This window comes from Pavona decussata, unplaced genomic scaffold, assembly GCF_977016875.1.
Source record: "Pavona decussata unplaced genomic scaffold, jaPavDecu1.1 SCAFFOLD_26, whole genome shotgun sequence".
Taxonomy (NCBI): Eukaryota; Metazoa; Cnidaria; class Anthozoa; order Scleractinia; family Agariciidae; genus Pavona; species Pavona decussata.
In genome coordinates, this window is record NW_028145449.1 from 1044851 (window position 1) to 1061758 (window position 16908).

The window sequence follows — 16908 nt, forward strand, 5'->3', positions numbered from 1 at the left end:
CATATAGCCGAATGCAATGTAGCCTTGTTACCAGTCTTTGCACTGTCTTGAAGAGGAAAAAAGGACTGAGAATAAGATTGGTGACAGAGTGAAAACACCTGTAATAGGAACAAACTAATGAGGCGCTTAAGAGCATGCGCTCAATTGAAAACTTGTGTTGCTTGTCAAATTATATAAGTTCATAGCGTCTTCTAATTAGCTGTTGGCACAAAAGTCTAATTAAAAATATGAAATATATAATAGCTTGTGTCTTTAAATTGTTTTTCAATTTTTTTCGGGATGAATATGAATTAAAGAAAGACGAGAAATAATTTCAGGGTGCGTGGCTCCACAACTTCCTTCAATCAAAGAAGCGTCATGATCATAATGTTTGTGACAAGATTTTAGAAGGATTATATACGTAATATATTAAATCGTTGTTCAGGCAAAACGAAAGCAAATTTAAAACAAACAAAAATAAAAAGCAACCTGACTCTGTCTACCCTTTACCGTCTGCCACCATATTTAATTAAATGTTAGAGAATGACAATTTTAAGACGCAAAGCGCAAACCCGGGTGATGGTTTATGTGCCAGGTCAGTCCTGCTTTTCTGCTATCAAGCCTGTCGCGTAGTTATTCGATATTAAGTTTATTCTAAGGTCCTTTACTGAATGAGATCTCTGTTGAGTTCATTACTGCCAGGAATTGCTTTGTCGCACCGGCCATTACAAGTTCATTTGCATTCTTAAGTGGTTGAATAAAACTCCCACTAAAGACTATGAAAAACGTTGACTGACTCTATGAATTGCTTATTACAAACATCATCATAGAGGTTTTGCCTTTTCTCCCACGACATACAAATTTTTAGTTCTGATTTGCTTTTTACTCCCATACCATGATAATAAAAGAAAGGTAGTTTATTCCTTGGATGAACAATATTCAGCAAGTCTGCACAGCTGCGACTGTAGTTAAAAGATTATTCGCTGAACTGAAATTGGAACTTCCTCTTTAATGATGTAACTGTCATAATGAGACTGAACCAAGTCTTATTTTCTGTCATCTTCTCGCATATTCCTGTTATCTACCTTTCATAGCTCTAATGAATATTCTTGGGGCGTTAGGGGCATTAAGGTTGCGTGGTATAAAGACAGATTTTTTGACTGAATTGTAATTTTTGAAAATTAATACATTTTCAGTAAACTTATCCTGATCTTTCAAATTTCTTCTCAGCTTCCTTTCTGATAAATCCAGCTGCTCAAAAAATTCATAAGATAAATTAAAGTTCATGGAAAAAGGAAACGAGCATTAATACAGTCCAAAATCCATGTCTTGTTTGACTACATATAGCTGAATGAGATGTATTGGCAAGGTAGCCTGGTTACCAGGGCCTTTGCACTGTCGCGAAGAGAAAACAAGGACTGGGAACAAGGTTGGTGACAGAGTGAAAACAATAGGGATGAGACGCTTAAGAGCATGCGCTCACCTGGAAACTTGTGTTGCTTGTCAAATTATAGCATCATGGCCTGTTTTAATTAGTTGGCAGCACAAAACTTCAACTAAAAATATGAAATATATAATAACTTGCGTCTTTAAATTGTTTTTCAATATTTTTTGGGACGGATATGAATTAAAGGAAGACGAGAAATAATTTCAGCGTGCGTGGCTCCACAACTTGCTTCAATTAAAGAAGCGTGATCATAATATTTGTCACAGTAGCATGATTTTAGAAGGATTATATACGTAGTACATTAAATCGTTGTTCAGGCAAAACGAAAGCGAATTTAAAACAAAAAAAAAAAACATAACAAGAATCCTGACTCTGTCTACCCTTTATTGTTTGCCGCCATATTTAATTAATGTTAGAGGATGACAATTTTAAGACGCAAAGCGGAAAGCCGGTCGACGTTTTATGTGCCAGGTCAGTCGTTCGTTTCTTTGTGGTGTTGTTGTTCGATATTAAGTTTATACTAAGGTCCTTTACTGAATGAGATCTCTGTTGTGTTCATTACTGACAGGAATTTCTTTGGCGCACCGGCCACTACAAGTTAATTTGCATTCTTAATTGGTTGAATAAAACTCCCACTAAAGACTATGAAAAACGTTGACTGACTCAATAAATTGTTCAAACGTCATCATAGAGGTTTTACTTTTTCTCTCACGACATACATAGGGCATTAAAGTTGCGTGGTATAAACACTTACAAAACAGATTTTTTGACTGAATTGTAATTTTTGAAAATTAATACATTTTCAGTGAACTTTTCCTGCATGATCTTTCAAATTTCTTCTCAGCTTCCTTTTTTTTAAATCCAGGTCCTCAAAAAATTCATTAGATAAATTAAAGTTTAGTACAAGTAGTCATTATAAATACTTAAGCAAAGCATCGATACAAATTCAGCACGTTTTGCACGGCAGCAACATGGCGTTGGCAAACTTAACTGAAGTTCCAAAGCAAACATCATACGAAGAGCTGATTTGCGCAACAGAATTTACCAGAGGAGTTCACAACCATTTGATAGTTATTTCAATGCTAAACGGATTTGTCGCCATTACCGCATTTCTGGGGAATACTCTGATCCTCGTTGCCCTTCACAAGGAGACTTCACTTCATGCGCCGTCCAAACTTTTGCTCCGCAGCTTAGCGACAACTGATCTTTGTGTTGGTCTCATTGTAGAACCTTTTGGTCTTACCTTTCTTATATTGTCACTGAAAGAACGAAAGGATATTTGCCGCTATATACGTATTTGCTACTTTCAATATCACAAGTCATATTTTGTGTTCAGTATCTTTGTTTACACTGACCGCCATAAGCGTGGACAGACTTCTCGCCCTGTTATTAGGACTCAGATACAGACAAGTTGTAACTTTGAAGCGAATATATCGAATTGTAGCTGTTTTTTGGGTTGTCCCCTCTGCCGGAACGGCAATGTTACTTTGGAATGAACGTATAACCTCGTTGTGTGCCGGCATACCTTAGCACTTTGTGTAGTCACGTCAATCTTCTCTTACACGAAAATTTTCCATACTCTCCGCCATAACCAGATTCACGCAAAAAGTAACGTTAATCAAGGACAACCAAGCCAAACAGTTCAATTGAACATAGCGCGTTACAAAAAAAAACAGTGTCCAGCGCACTTCGGGTGCAGTTAGCGTTAGTTGTTTGTTATCTGGCATTTGCTATCGTGGAGGTTTTGCGCCTTCAGAGAGGAGTGTCGTCACTCCTTTTAGTCGCTAGGTTTTATACAGGAACTTTGGTTTACCTTAACTCGTCTTTGAACCCGATTCTTTACTGTTGGAAGATCAGAGAAGTGAGACAAGCAGTAAAGGACACACTCAGGGGACTTTTTTGTTGTTCGAGTAAAATCTTACAATAATGCCTTACTATTTAACGCATCTATTAAAGCATGGTAAAATATAAAGCTAAAGTACCGCCCTTTTTCAATTGTACTCTGTCAGTTTTGTATAATAGTAAAATGCTGTTTTAAATAGATGGTAGTATGCAGTGTGCAGGATGTTTGTCCCATGAACTTAGTTTAATGGCCTTAGCTCCCACGAGTCTCCTGTAGCTCAGTAGTAGAACATCCGAACAAGTAATCAGAAGGTCTTAGGTTCGACTCCTGATAGGAGCACTCGGATTTCTTTTTTCCGAGTATGCCTGCGTCACTTTCTAGAATAATCATCATTCTCATAAACAATTGCGTTCGTCTAAAATCGTTATAACTCAGCGAGTGGAAGGCGAAAACTACCTAAAGGTATCAATTGCATGTGTCATCCAAACAAACGAGCTACTTTGATGAAGGAAGTCGACAGAAGGTTGGGAAGTGTTCAACTAAGCCAACTACAAGAAAAAATCCAAGCAAGATTGGCTAATAGCTAGTTTTCGAAATTCGAGAGGCCAAAATTAGTCCACCATACCACAATCCAGGGACGCAGACAGAATTTAACTTTTAATGAATTAAAATTGTGAGGTTTTCGTTTTACTTCGTCAAAGTAAATCCATCTCTTACTTGTTAGAGGGAAAAAAGGCATTTTAATTTTAATTTTACGACTGTTGAACAAAAGCTTAACAGTTAACAGTCATTGGCTAGTTGTTTGTAACATTAAACTAGTTGAATGATGCGACGAGGTCGAAGCGTTTAGTTATTTACTTATTGCATGCATTAACGACTGTTAAAACACTTGCTTGAGAGCACGCGCTCGCTCGAATAATTGTGTTGCTAGTCATGTTGATGCCACAATCTGTTTTTTTTTTTTTCGTTAACTGGCTTTTCAAACCTCCAGTGAAAAATATGAATCTGTTCAGTTAATATGTCTTTGCCGCAATAAGCATATCTCATAGTTGAAAGTTGACATTGAGGGGGCGTGGTTAGTTATTTCTGTTTGATGATGTTTTTCTATTAATTGTTTTCAGTCTCTTGGTTCGACACTGATATACGACCAATGCAAACAAAGCGAGGGAAAAAACAAATAAAATAAACACAAGTACTTAAGAGTCAGTTTTCAGGAAAAAAAAAGAAACTAGGACCAATGCAGGCTGAGAGCGATGTCTCGTTAAACTGCATATAGCCGAATTAAACGTAGCCTGGTTGCCAGTCTTTGCACTGTCTCAAAGAGGAAAAAAGGACTGAGAACAAGATTGGTGACAGAGTGAAAACACCTGTAATAGGGAGAAACTTGTGACGCACTTAAGAGCATGCGCTCACCTGGAAACTTGTGTTGCTTGTCATCAAATTATAGGATCATGGCCTGTTTTAATTAGCTGGCAGCACAAAACTCCAATTAAAAATATGAAATATATAATAACTTGCGTCTTTAAATTGTTTTTCAATATTTTTTGGGACGGATATGAATTAAAGGAAGACGAGAAATAATTTCGGGGTGCGTGGCTACACAACTTGCTTCAATTAAAGAAGCGTGATCATAAAGTTTGTCTCAGTAGCATGATTTTAGAAGGATTATGTACGTACTACATTAAATCGTTGTTCAGGCAAAACGAATGCGAAGTTAAAACAAAAAAAAAAAACATAACAAGAATCCTGACTCTGTCTACCCTTTAGTGTTTGCCGCCATAATTAATAAAATGTTAGATGACAATTTTAAGACGCAAAGCGCAAAGCCGGCCGATGTTTTATGTGCCAGGTCAGTCGTTCGTTTTTATTATAAGTTTGTGGTGTTGTTGTTGTTCGATATTAAGTTCATACTAAGGTCCTTTACTGAATGAGATCTCTGTTGTGTTTATTACTGACAGGAATTTCTTTGGCGCACCGGCCACTACAAGTTAATTTGCATTCTGAATTAGTTGAATAAAACTCCCACTAAAGGCTATGAAAAACGTTGACTTCTCAATAAACTGTTCAAACGTCATCATAGAGGTTTTACTTTTTTTCTCACGACGTACATAGGGCATTAAAGTTGCGTGGTATAAACACTTACAAAACAGATTTTTTGACTGAATTGTAATTTTTGAAAATTGATACATTTTCAGTGGACTTTTCCTGCATGATCTTTCAAATTTCCTCTCAGCTTCCTTTCTGATAAATCCAGGTGCTCAAAAAATTCATAACATAAATTAAAGTTTAATACAAGTAGTCATTATAAATACTTACGCAAAGCATCGATACAAATTCAGCACGTTTTGCACGGCAGCAACATGGCGTTGGCAAATTTGACTGAAGTTCCACAGCAAACATCATACGAAGAGCTGATTTGTGCAACAGAATTTACCAGAGGAGTTCACAACCATTTGATAGTTATTTCAGTGCTAAACGGATTTGTCGCCATTACCGCATTTCTGGGGAATACTCTGATCCTCGTTGCCCTTCACAAGGAGACTTCACTTCATGCGCCGTCCAAACTTTTGTTCCGCAACTTAGCGACAACTGATCTTTGTGTTGGTCTCATTGCAGAACCTCTTGGTCTTACCTATCTTATATTGTCACTGAAAGAACGATGGGATATTTGCCACTACGTATTTGCTACTTCCAATATTACAAGTCATATTTTATGTGGTGTATCTTTGTTTACACTGACCGCCATAAGCGTGGACAGGCTTCTCGCCCTGTTATTAGGACTCAGGTACAGACAAGTTGTAACCTTAAAGCGAATATATCGAATTGTAGCTGTTTTTTGGGTTGTCTCCTCTGCCGGAACGGCAATGTTACTTTGGAATCAACGTATAACCTCGTCGTGTGCCGGCATACTTGTAGCACTTTGTGTAGTCACGTCAATCTTCTCTTACACGAAAATTTTCTATACTCTCCGCCATAACCAGATTCACGCACAAAGTAACGTTAATCAAGGACAACCAAGCCAAACAGTTCAATTGAACATAGCGCGTTACAAAAAAACAGTGTTCAGCGCACTTTGGGTGCAGGTAGCGTTAGTTGTTTGTTATCTGCCATATGCTATCGTGGTGGTTTTGTATCTTCAAAGAGGAGTCACGTCATACATTTTGGTCGCTTCGCTTTATTCAGGAACTTTGATTTACCTTAACTCGTCATTGAACCCGATTCTTTACTGTTGGAAGATCAGAGAAGTGAGACAAGCAGTAAAGGACACACTCAGGGGACTTTTTTGTTGTTCGAGTTAATTCTTACAATAAGCCTTACTATTTAATGCATCTATCAAAGCATAGTAAAATATAAAGCTAAAGTACCACGTTTTTTTCAATTGTACTCTGTGAGTTTTGTATAACAGTAAAATGTTGTTTTAAATAGACGGTAAGATAAACAATTGTGTTCGTCTAAAATCGTTATAACTCAGCGAGTGGAAGGCGAAAACTACCTAAAGGTATTAATTGCATGTGTCATCCAAAGAAACGAGCTACTTTGATGAAGGAAGTCGACAGAAGATTGAGAAGTGTTCAACTAAGCCAACCAGAAGAAAAAATCCAAACAAGATTGGCTATCACCTAGTTTCCGAAATTCGAGACAGCAAAATTAGTCCACCATTCTACAATCCAGGGACGCAAACGGAATTTAACTTTTAATGAATTAAAATTGTGATGTTTTCGTTTTACTTTGTCAAAGTAAATCCATCTCTAAATTATTAGAGGAAAAAATGGCATTTTAATTTTACGACTGTTAAACAAAAGCTTAACAGTTAATTGTCATTGGTTAGTTGTTTGTAACATTAAACTAGTTATGAATAAAAATGCTTGATGGTTTCTTTTCTTTAAATTTATTCAGTTCAGTCTTCATTTCGTTTGTTCTGCTGCAAATGTAAACGGAGCGAACAAAAAATGAGTAAAACAGGAGAAAACTAAAACTGGAAAAGAAAATTGAATAGATAAGGTACCATAATCAGGTCTTATTTAGGGCATGAGTAAGCGTTACTTAGCAACCAAATTACTTCAACACGTGATCATATTTCGTATGCCACAACTTTTCACGTGCTTGATCACCAGCGTAAAATTACAGTCGATCTTCATGCACCAATTTATGCGAAAAATTTAAAGTGGCAAAAATAAATCAAGGAGAACTTTCTAAGAGTTTTAACTTTGAAAGATCCATAAATTTAAAGGTAGATTCACAGGAAGCGAATGTCAGTTTAGCATCAAATAGGACTAATTTCCATGATTAAAAGGGAAATTTTCAGGCTTGAATGATACGAAGACGTCGAAGCGTTTAGTTATTTACTTATTGCATGCCTTAACGACTCTTAAAACACTTGCTAGAGAGCACGCGCTTGCCCGAATAATTGCTAGTCATGTTGATACCACAATCTTTTTTTCATTGACTGGCTTTTCTAAACTCCAGTGAAAAATATGAATGTGTTCAGTTAATATGTCTTTGCCGCAATAAGCATATCTCACAGTTGATAGTTGACATTGAGGGGGCGTGGTTAGTTATTTCTGTTTGATGATGTTTTTCTATTATTTGTTTGCAGTCTCTTGGTCGGACACTGACATACAACAAATGCAAACAAAGCGAGGAAAAAAGGAAATAAAATAAACACAAGTACTAAAGAGTCAGTTTTCGGAAAGAAATAAACGTAGCCCAATGCAGGCTAAGAGCCATGTCTCGTTAAACTACATATAGCCGAAGGCAACATAGCCTGGTTACCAGTCTTTGCACTGCTCGAAGAAGATAAAAAGACTGAGAACATTTTTGGTGACAGAGTGAAAACACCTGTAATAGGGATAAACTTATGACGCACTTAACAGCATGCGCACACCTGAAAACTTGTGTTGCTTGTCAGATTATATAAATTTATAGGGTTTTGTAATTAGCTGGCGGCACAAAACTCCAATTAAAAATGAGAAATTTATAATAACTTGTGTCTTTAAATTGTTTTTCAATATTTTCTGGGATGGATATAAATTAAAAGAGGACGACAAATAATTTCAGAGTGCGTGGCTCCACAACTTGCTTCAATTTAAGAAACGTGGTTGTAATGTTTGCCACAGTAACATTTGTAGGTACGTAGATACGAAGTACATTAAATCGTTGTTCAGGCAAAATGAAAGCATATTTAAAACAAAAGAAAGAAACATAAAAAGCACCTGACCCTGCCTACCCTCTACCATTTGCCGCCATATGTAATTAACTGTTAGAGAATGACAAATTCAAGACGCAAAGCGCAAACCCGGGCGATGTTTTATGTGCCAGGTCAGTCGTGCTTTTCTATTGTGATAAGTTTGTGGTGTTGATGTTCGATACTAAGTTTATACTAAGGTCCTTTACTGAATGAGATCTCTGTTGTGTTCATTACTGGCGGGAATTTCTTTGGCGCACCGGCCACTACAAGTTAATTTGCATTCTTAAGTGGTTGAATAAAACTCCCTTTAGAGACTATGAAAAACGTTGACTGACTCAATAAACTGTTAAAAAGTCATCATAGAGGTTTCACCTTTTCTCTCACGACATACAAATTTTTAGTTCTCTGACTCTCTTTTTACTCCCAAATCATGCTAAAAAAAGAAAGGTAGTTTATTCCTTGGATAAAAAATATTCAGTAAGTCTGCACAGCTGCGACTGTAGTTAAAAGATTATTGGCTGAACTGAAATTGAAACTTCCTCTTTAATGATGTAACTGTCATAAAGAGACTGAACCAAGTCTCCTTTACTGTCATCTTCTCGCATATTCCTGTTATCTACCTTTCATAGTTCTAATGAATATTCTTGGGACGTTAGGGGCATTAAGGTTGCCTGGTATAAAGACAGATTTTTTGACTTAATTGTAATTTTTGAAAATTAATACATTTTCAGTAAACTTATCCTGATCTTTTAAATTTCTTCTCAGCTTCCTTTCTGATAAATCCAGCTGCTCAAAAACTTCATAAGATAAATTAAAGTTCATGGAAAAAAGAAACGAGGATTAATACAGTCCAAGATCCATGTCTCGTTTAACTACATATAGCTGAAGGAGATGTATTGGCAAGGTAGCCTGGTTACCAGGGCCTTTACACTGTCGCGAAGAGAAAACAAGGACTGGGAACAAGGTTGGTGACAGAGTGAAAACACCTGTAATAGGGATGAGGCGCTTATGAGCATGCGCTCATTCACCTGGAAACTTGTGTTGCTTGTCAAATTATAGCATCATGGCCTCTTTTAATTAGCTGGCGGCACAAAACTCCAATTAAAAATATGAAATATATAATAACTTGCGTCTTTAAATTGTTTTTCAATATTTTTTGGGACGGATATGAATTAAAGGAAGACGAGAAATAATTTCAGGGTCCGTGACTCCACAACTTGCTTCAATTAAATAAGCGTGATCATGTTTGTCACAGTAGCATGATTTTAGAAGGATTATATACGTAGTACATTAAATCGTTGTTCAGGCAAAACGAAAGCGAATTTAAAACAAAAAAAAAACATAACAAGAATTCTGACTCTGTCTACCCTTTACTGTTTCCCGCCATATTTAATTAAATGTTAGAGAATGACAATTTTAACACGCAAAGCGCAAAGCCGGCCGATGTTTTATGTGCCAGGTAAGTCGTTCGTTTTTATTATAAGTTTGTGTTGTTGTTGTTCGATATTAAGTTTATACTAAGGTTCTTCTGTTGTGTTCATTACTGACAGGAATTTCTTTGGCGCACCGGCCACTACAAGTTAATTTGCATTCTTAAGTGGTTGAATAAAACTCCCACCAAAGGCTATGAAAAACGTTCACTGACTCAATAAACTGTTCAAACGTCATCATAGAGGTTTTACTTTTTCTCTCACGACATACATAGGGCATTAAAGTTGCGTGGTATAAACACTTACAAAACAGATTTTTTGACTGAATTGTAATTTTTCAAAATTAATACATTTTTTGTGAACTTTTCCTGTATGATCTTTCAAATTTTTTCTCAGCTTCCTTTCTGTTAAATCCAGGTGCTCAAAAAATTCATCAGATAAATTAAAGTTTAATACAAGAAGTCATTATAAATACTTAGGCAAAGCATCGATACAAATTCAGCACGTTTTGCACGGCACCAACATGGCATTGGCAAACTTAACTGAAGTTCCAAAGCAAAAATCATACGAAGAGCTGGCTTGTGCATCAGAATTTACCAGAGGAGTTCACAACCATTTGATAGTCATTCCAGTGCTAAACGGATTTGTCGCCATTACCGCATTTCTGGGGAATACTCTGATCTTAGTTGCTCTTCACAAGGAGACTTCACTTCATGCGCCGTCCAAACTTTTGCTCCGCAACTTAGCGACAACTGATCTTTGTGTTGGTCTCATTGTAGAACCTTTTGGTCTTACCTATTTTATATTGTCACTGAAAGAACGATGGGATATTTGCCGCTACGTATTTGCTACATTCAATATCACAAGTCATATTTTGTGTTCAGTGTCTTTGCTTACACTGACCGCCATAAGCGTGGACAGACTTCTCGCCCTGTTATTAGGACTCAGATACAGACAAGTTGTAACTTTGAAGCGAATATATCGAATTGTAGCTGTTTTTTGGGTTGTCTCCTCTGCCGGAACGGCAACGTTACTTTGGAATGAACGTATAACCTCGTTCCGTGCCGGCATACTTGTAGCACTTTGTGTAGTCACGTCAATCTTCTCTTACACGAAAATTTTCCATACTCTCCGCCATAACCAGATTCACGCACAAGGTAACGTTAATCAAGGACAACCAAGCCAAACAGTTCAATTGAACATAGCGCGTTACAAAAAAACAGTGTCCAGCGCACTTTGGGTGCAGTTAGCGTTAGTTGTTTGTTATCTGCCATTTGCTATCGTGGAGGTTTTGCGGCTTCAGAGAGGAGTGTCATCAGACATTATCGTCGCTAGGTTTTATTCAGCAACTGTGGTTTACCTTAACTCGTCATTGAACCCGATTCTTTACTGTTGGAAAATCAGAGAAGTGAGACAAGCAGTAAAGGACACACTCAGGGGACTTTTTTGTTGTTCGAGTTAATTCTTACAATAATGCCTTACTATTTAATGCATCTATTAAAGCATGGTAAAATATAAAGCTAAAGTACCGCGCTTTTTCAATTGTACTCTGTGAGTTTTGTATAATAGTAAAATGTTGTTTTAAATAGACGGTAAGATAAACAATTGTGTTCGTCTAAAATCGTTATAACTCAGCGAGTGGAAGGCGAAAACTACCTAAAGGTATCAATTGCATGTGTCATCCAAACAAACGAGCTACTTTGATGAAGGAAGTCGACAGAAGGTTGAGAAGTGCTCTACTAAGCCAACCACAAGAAAAAATCCAAGCAAGAGTGGCTATCAGCTAGTTTCCGAAATTCGAGACAGCAAAGTTAGTGCATCATTCTAGAGACCAGGGACGCAGACAGAATTTAACTTTTAATGAATTAAAATCGTGAGGTTTTCGTTTTTGTTTTGTCAAAATAAATCCATCTCTTAATTATTAGAGGAAAAAAGGCATTTTAATTTTAATTCTACGACAGTTAAACAAAAGCTTAACAGTTAACAGACATTGGCTAGTTGTTTGTAACATTAAACTTGAATAAAAATGCTTGATGGTTTCTTTTCTTTAAATTTATTCAGTTCAGCCTTCATTTCGTTTATTCTGCTGCAAATGTAAACGGAGCGAACGAAAAATGAGTAAAACAGGAGAAAACCAAAACTGGAAAAGAAAATTGAAAAGAAAAGGCACCATAATCAGGTCTTATTTAGGGCATGCGTAAGTGTTACTTAGCGACCAACTTACTTCAACATGCACGTGATTATTTTTCGTATGCCACAACTGTTCTCGTGCTCGATCACCAGCGTAAAATTACAGTCGATCTTCATGCACCAATTTATGCGAAAAATTCAAAGTGGCAAAAATAAATCAAGGAGAACTTTTCAGAGTTTTAATCAAACTTTGAAAGATCTATAAATGTAAAGGTAGATTCACAGGAAGCGATTGTCAGCTTAGATCAAATAGGACTAATTTCCGAAATTTTCAGGCTTGAATGATACGAAGAGGTCGAAGCGTTTAGTTATTTACTTATTGCATGCATTAACGACTGTTAAAACACTTGCTAGAGAGCACGCGCTTGCCCGAATAATTGCTAGTCATGTTGGATGGTCTCGCGTAGCAATCAATCAAAAAAAATTTGAAGACTTTTATGATTTCGCCACAACTCGGTCTACAAGGGCAAATCATCAATACAAGCTCTATGTCAAACCAGCACGACTTAACTGTTATAAACATTCTTTTTTCGTTTGAACTGTGAAATTATGGAATGAACTACCTGGTGATATAGTGGAGGCTGATAGCTTTAAGCATTTTAAATCTAAGCTCAAAATGTATTTAAATATTTGACTCTAAAGATCTCGATTTATGTTTACTTATTTTTGTTTTTCTTTTATTTGAGGGAGTTTTCGCATAGGGCTAACCTCCAAACTTCCTTTTCTAGAAGTACTTTTCTTCTTAGTTTTATTTGTATATATAGTCTGCTTCTGGAATAAATAAAGTATGTATGTATGTATGATACCACAATCTTTTTTTCATTAACTGGCTTTTCTAAACTCCAGTGAAAAATATGAATGTATTCAGTTAATATGTCTTTGCCGCAATAAGCATATCTCACAGTTGATAGTTGACATTGAGGGGGCGTGGTTAGTTATTTCTGTTTGATAATGTTTTTCTATTATTTGTTTGCAGTCTCTTGGTTGGACACTGACATACAACAAATGCAAACAAAGCGAGGAAAAAAACAAATAAAATAAACACAAGTACTAAAGAGTCAGTTTTCGGGAAGAAATAAACGTGGCCCAATGCAGGCTAAGAGCGATGTCTCGTTAAACTACATATAGCCAAATGCAACGTAGCCCGATTACCAGTCTTTGCACTGCTCGAAGAAGAAAAAAGGACTGAGAACATGATTTCTGACATAGTGAAAACACCTGTAATAGGGATAAACTTATGACGAACTTAAGAGCATGCGCTCACCTGAAAACTTGTGTTGCCTGTCAGATTATATAAATTTATAGCGTTTTGTAATTAGCTGGCGGCACAAAACTTCAATTAAAAATGTGAAATTTATAATAACTTGTGTCTTTAAATTGTTTTTCAATATTTTCTGGGATGGATATGAATTAAAGGAGGACGACAAATAATTTCAGGGTGCGTGGCTCCAAAACTTGCTTCAATCAAAGAAGCGTGATCGTAATCTTTGTCACAGTAGCATGATTTTAGAAGGATTATATACGTAGTACATTAAATCGTTGTTCAGGCAAAACGAAAGCGAATTTAAAACAAAAAAAAAACATAACAAGAATCCAGACTCTGTCTACCCTTTACTGTTTGCCGCCATATTTAATTAAATGTTAGAGAATGACAATTTTAAGACGCAAAGCGCAAAGCCGGTCGATGTTTTATGTGCCAGGTCAGTCGTTCGTTTTTATTATAAGTTTGTGTTGTTGTTGTTCGATATTAAGTTTATACTAAGGTCCTTTACTGAATGAGATCTATGTTGTGTTCATTACTGACAGGAATTGCTTTGGCGCACCGGCCATTACAAGTTAATTTGCATTCTTAATTAGTTGAATAAAACTCCCACTAAAGACTATAAAAAACGTTGACTGACTCAATAAACTGTTCAAACGTCATCATAGAGGTTTTACTTTTTCTCTCATGACATACATAGGGAATTAAAGTTGCGTGGTATAAACACTTACAAAACAGATTTTTTGACTGAATTGTAATTTTTGAAAATTAATACATTTTCAGTGAACTTTTCCTGCATGATCTTTCAAATTTCTTCTCAGCTTCCTTTCTGTTAAATCCAGGTGCTCAAAAAATTCATCAGATAAATTAAAGTTTAATACAAGTAGTCATTATAAATACTTAGGCAAAGCATCGATACAAATTCAGCACGTTTTGCACGGCAGTAACATGGCGTTGGCAAACTTAACTGAAGTTCCAAAGCAAACATCATACGAAGAGCTGGCTTGTGCAACAGAATTTACCAGAGGAGTTCACAACCATTTGATAGTCATTTCAGTGCTAAACGGATTTGTCGCCATTACCGCATTTCTGGGGAATACGCTGATCTTAGTTGCTCTTCACAAGGAGACTTCACTTCATGCGCCGTCCAAACTTTTGTTCCGCAACTTAGCGACAACTGATCTTTGTGTTGGTCTCATTGTAGAACCTTTTGGTCTTACCTATTTTATATTGTCACTGAAAGAACGATGGGATATTTGCCGCTACGTATTTGCTACTTTCAATATCACAAGTCATATTTTGTGTACAGTGTCTTTGTTTACACTGACCGCCATAAGCGTGGACAGACTTCTTGCCCTGTTATTAGGACTCAGATACAGACAAGTTGTAACTTTGAAGCGAATATATCGAATTGTAGCTGTTTTTTGGGTTGTCTCCTCTGCTGCAACGGCAATGTTACTTTGGAATGGACGTACAACCGCGTCGTGTGCCGGCATACTTGTAGCACTTTGTGTAGTCACGTCAATCTTCTCTTACACGAAAATTTTCCATACTCTCCGCCATAACCAGATTCACGCACAAAGTAACGTTAATCAAAGACAATCAAGCCAAACGGTTCAATTGAACATAGCGCGTTACAAAAAAACAGTGCTCAGCGCACTTTGGGTGCAGGTAGCGTTAGTTGTTTGTTATCTACCATTTGCTATCTTGGATGTTTTGCGCCTTCAGAAAGGAGTGTCGTCATTCCTTGTAATCGCTAGGTTTTATTCAGCAATTTTGGTTTTCCTTAACTCGTCATTGAACCCGATTCTTTACTGTTGGAAGATCAGAGAAGTGAGACAAGCAGTAAAGGACACACTCAGGGGACTTTTTTGTTGTTCGAGTTAATTCTTACAATAATGCCTTACTATTTAATGCATCTATTAAAGCATGGTAAAATATAAAGCTAAAGTACCGCGCTTTTTCAATTGTACTCTGTGAGTTTTGTATAATAGTAAAATGTTGTTTTAAATAGACGGTAAGATAAACAATTGTGTTCGTCTAAAATCGTTATAACTCAGCGAGTGGAAGGCGAAAACTACCTAAAGGTATCAATTGCATGCGTCATCCAAACAAACGAGCTACTTTGCTGAAGGAAGTCGACAGAAGGCTGAGAAGTGTTCAACTAAGCCAACCACAAGAAAAAATCCAAGCAAGATTGGCTATCAGCTAGTTCCCAAAATTCGAGACAGCAAAGTTAGTCCACCATTCTAGAGTCCAGGGACGCAGACAGAATTTAACTTTTAATGACTTAAAATCGTGAGGTTTTCGTTTTTGCTTTGTCAAAGTAAATCCATCTCTTAATTATTAGAGGAAAAAAAGGCATTTTAATTTTAATTTTACGACTGTTAAACAAAAGCTTAACAGTTAACAGACATTGGCTAGTTGTTTGTAACATTAAACTAGTTATGAATAAAAATGCTTGGTTTCTTGTCTTTAAATTTATTCAGTTCAGCCTTCATTTCGTTTGTTCTGCTGCAAATGTAAACGGAGCGAACAAAAAATGAGTAAAACAGGAGAAAACCAAACCTGGAAAAGAAAATTGAAAAGAAAAGGCACCATAATCAGGTCTTATTTAGGGCATGCGTAAGCGTTACTTAGCAACCAAATTACTTCAACACGTGATCATATTTCGTATGCCACAACTTTTCACGTGCTCGATCACCAGCGTAAAATTACAGTCGATCTTCATGCACCAATTTATACGAAAAATTCAAAGTGGCAAAAATAAATCAAGGAGAACTTTCCAGAGTTTTAATCAAACTTTGAAAGATCTATAAATGTACAGGTTGATTCATAACAAGCGAATGTACAGATTAGGATCAAATAGGACTAATTTCCATGATTAAAAGGGAAATTTTCAGGCTTGAATGATACGAAGAGGTCGAAGCGTTTAGTTATTTACTTATTGCATGCATTAACGACTGTTAAAACACTTGCTAGAGAGCACGCGCTTGCTCGAATAATTGCTGGTCATATTGATACCACAATCTTTTTTTTATTAACTGGCTTTTCTAAACTCCAGTGAAAAATATGAATGTATTCAGTTAATATGTCTTTGCCGCAATAAGTATATCTTACAGTTGATAGTTAACATTAAGGGGGCGTGGTTAGTTATTTCTGTTTGATGATGTTTTTCTACAATTTGCTTTCAGTCTCTTGGTTGGACACTGACATACAACAAATGCAAACAAAGCGAGGAAAAAAACAAATAAAATAAACACAAGTACTAAAGAGTCAGTTTTTAGGAAGAAATAAACGTGGCCCAATGCAGGCTAAGAACGATGTCTCGTTAAACTACGTATAGCCGAATGCAACGTAGCCCGGTTACCAGTCTTTGCACTGCTCGAAGAGGAAAAAAACACTGAGAACAAGATTTGTGTGAAAACATCTGTTATAGGGACAAACTTATGACGCACTTAAGAGCATGCGCTCACCTGAAAACTAGTCTTGCTTGTCAGATTATATAAATTTATAGCCTTTTGTAATTAGCTGGCGGCACAAAACTCCAATTAAAAATGTGAAATTTAT

General features: G+C 36.5%; 3 protein-coding genes across 3 annotated transcripts; all 3 read left to right on the forward strand.

The window, feature by feature from the left end:
• Positions 1–5629: 5629 nt before the first annotated feature.
• Positions 5630–6568, forward strand: LOC146485416 (adenosine receptor A3-like). The gene has a single exon (XM_085103277.1). The coding sequence runs from the start codon at positions 5630–5632 to the stop codon at positions 6566–6568; it is 939 nt and encodes a 312-aa protein (XP_084959403.1).
• Positions 6569–10410: 3842 nt separating this feature from the next.
• Positions 10411–11787, forward strand: LOC146485417 (histamine H2 receptor-like). The gene has a single exon (XM_085103278.1). The coding sequence runs from the start codon at positions 10411–10413 to the stop codon at positions 11347–11349; it is 939 nt and encodes a 312-aa protein (XP_084959404.1). The 3' UTR covers positions 11350–11787.
• A 2256-nt stretch (positions 11788–14043) lies between these two features.
• On the forward strand, positions 14044–15753 carry LOC146485418 (histamine H2 receptor-like). The gene has a single exon (XM_085103279.1). It carries the CDS (start codon positions 14287–14289, stop codon positions 15223–15225), a length of 939 nt encoding a protein of 312 aa, XP_084959405.1. The 5' UTR covers positions 14044–14286; the 3' UTR covers positions 15226–15753.
• The last annotated feature ends 1155 nt before the right edge of the window (positions 15754–16908 follow it).

What these genes read in the sequence shown, in the direction of transcription:
- LOC146485416 (XM_085103277.1), top strand. Translation starts at nt 5,630, where the DNA reads ATGGCGTTGGCAAATTTGACTGAAGTTCCACAGCAAACATCATACGAA.
- LOC146485417 (XM_085103278.1), top strand. Translation starts at nt 10,411, where the DNA reads ATGGCATTGGCAAACTTAACTGAAGTTCCAAAGCAAAAATCATACGAA.
- LOC146485418 (XM_085103279.1), top strand. Translation starts at nt 14,287, where the DNA reads ATGGCGTTGGCAAACTTAACTGAAGTTCCAAAGCAAACATCATACGAA.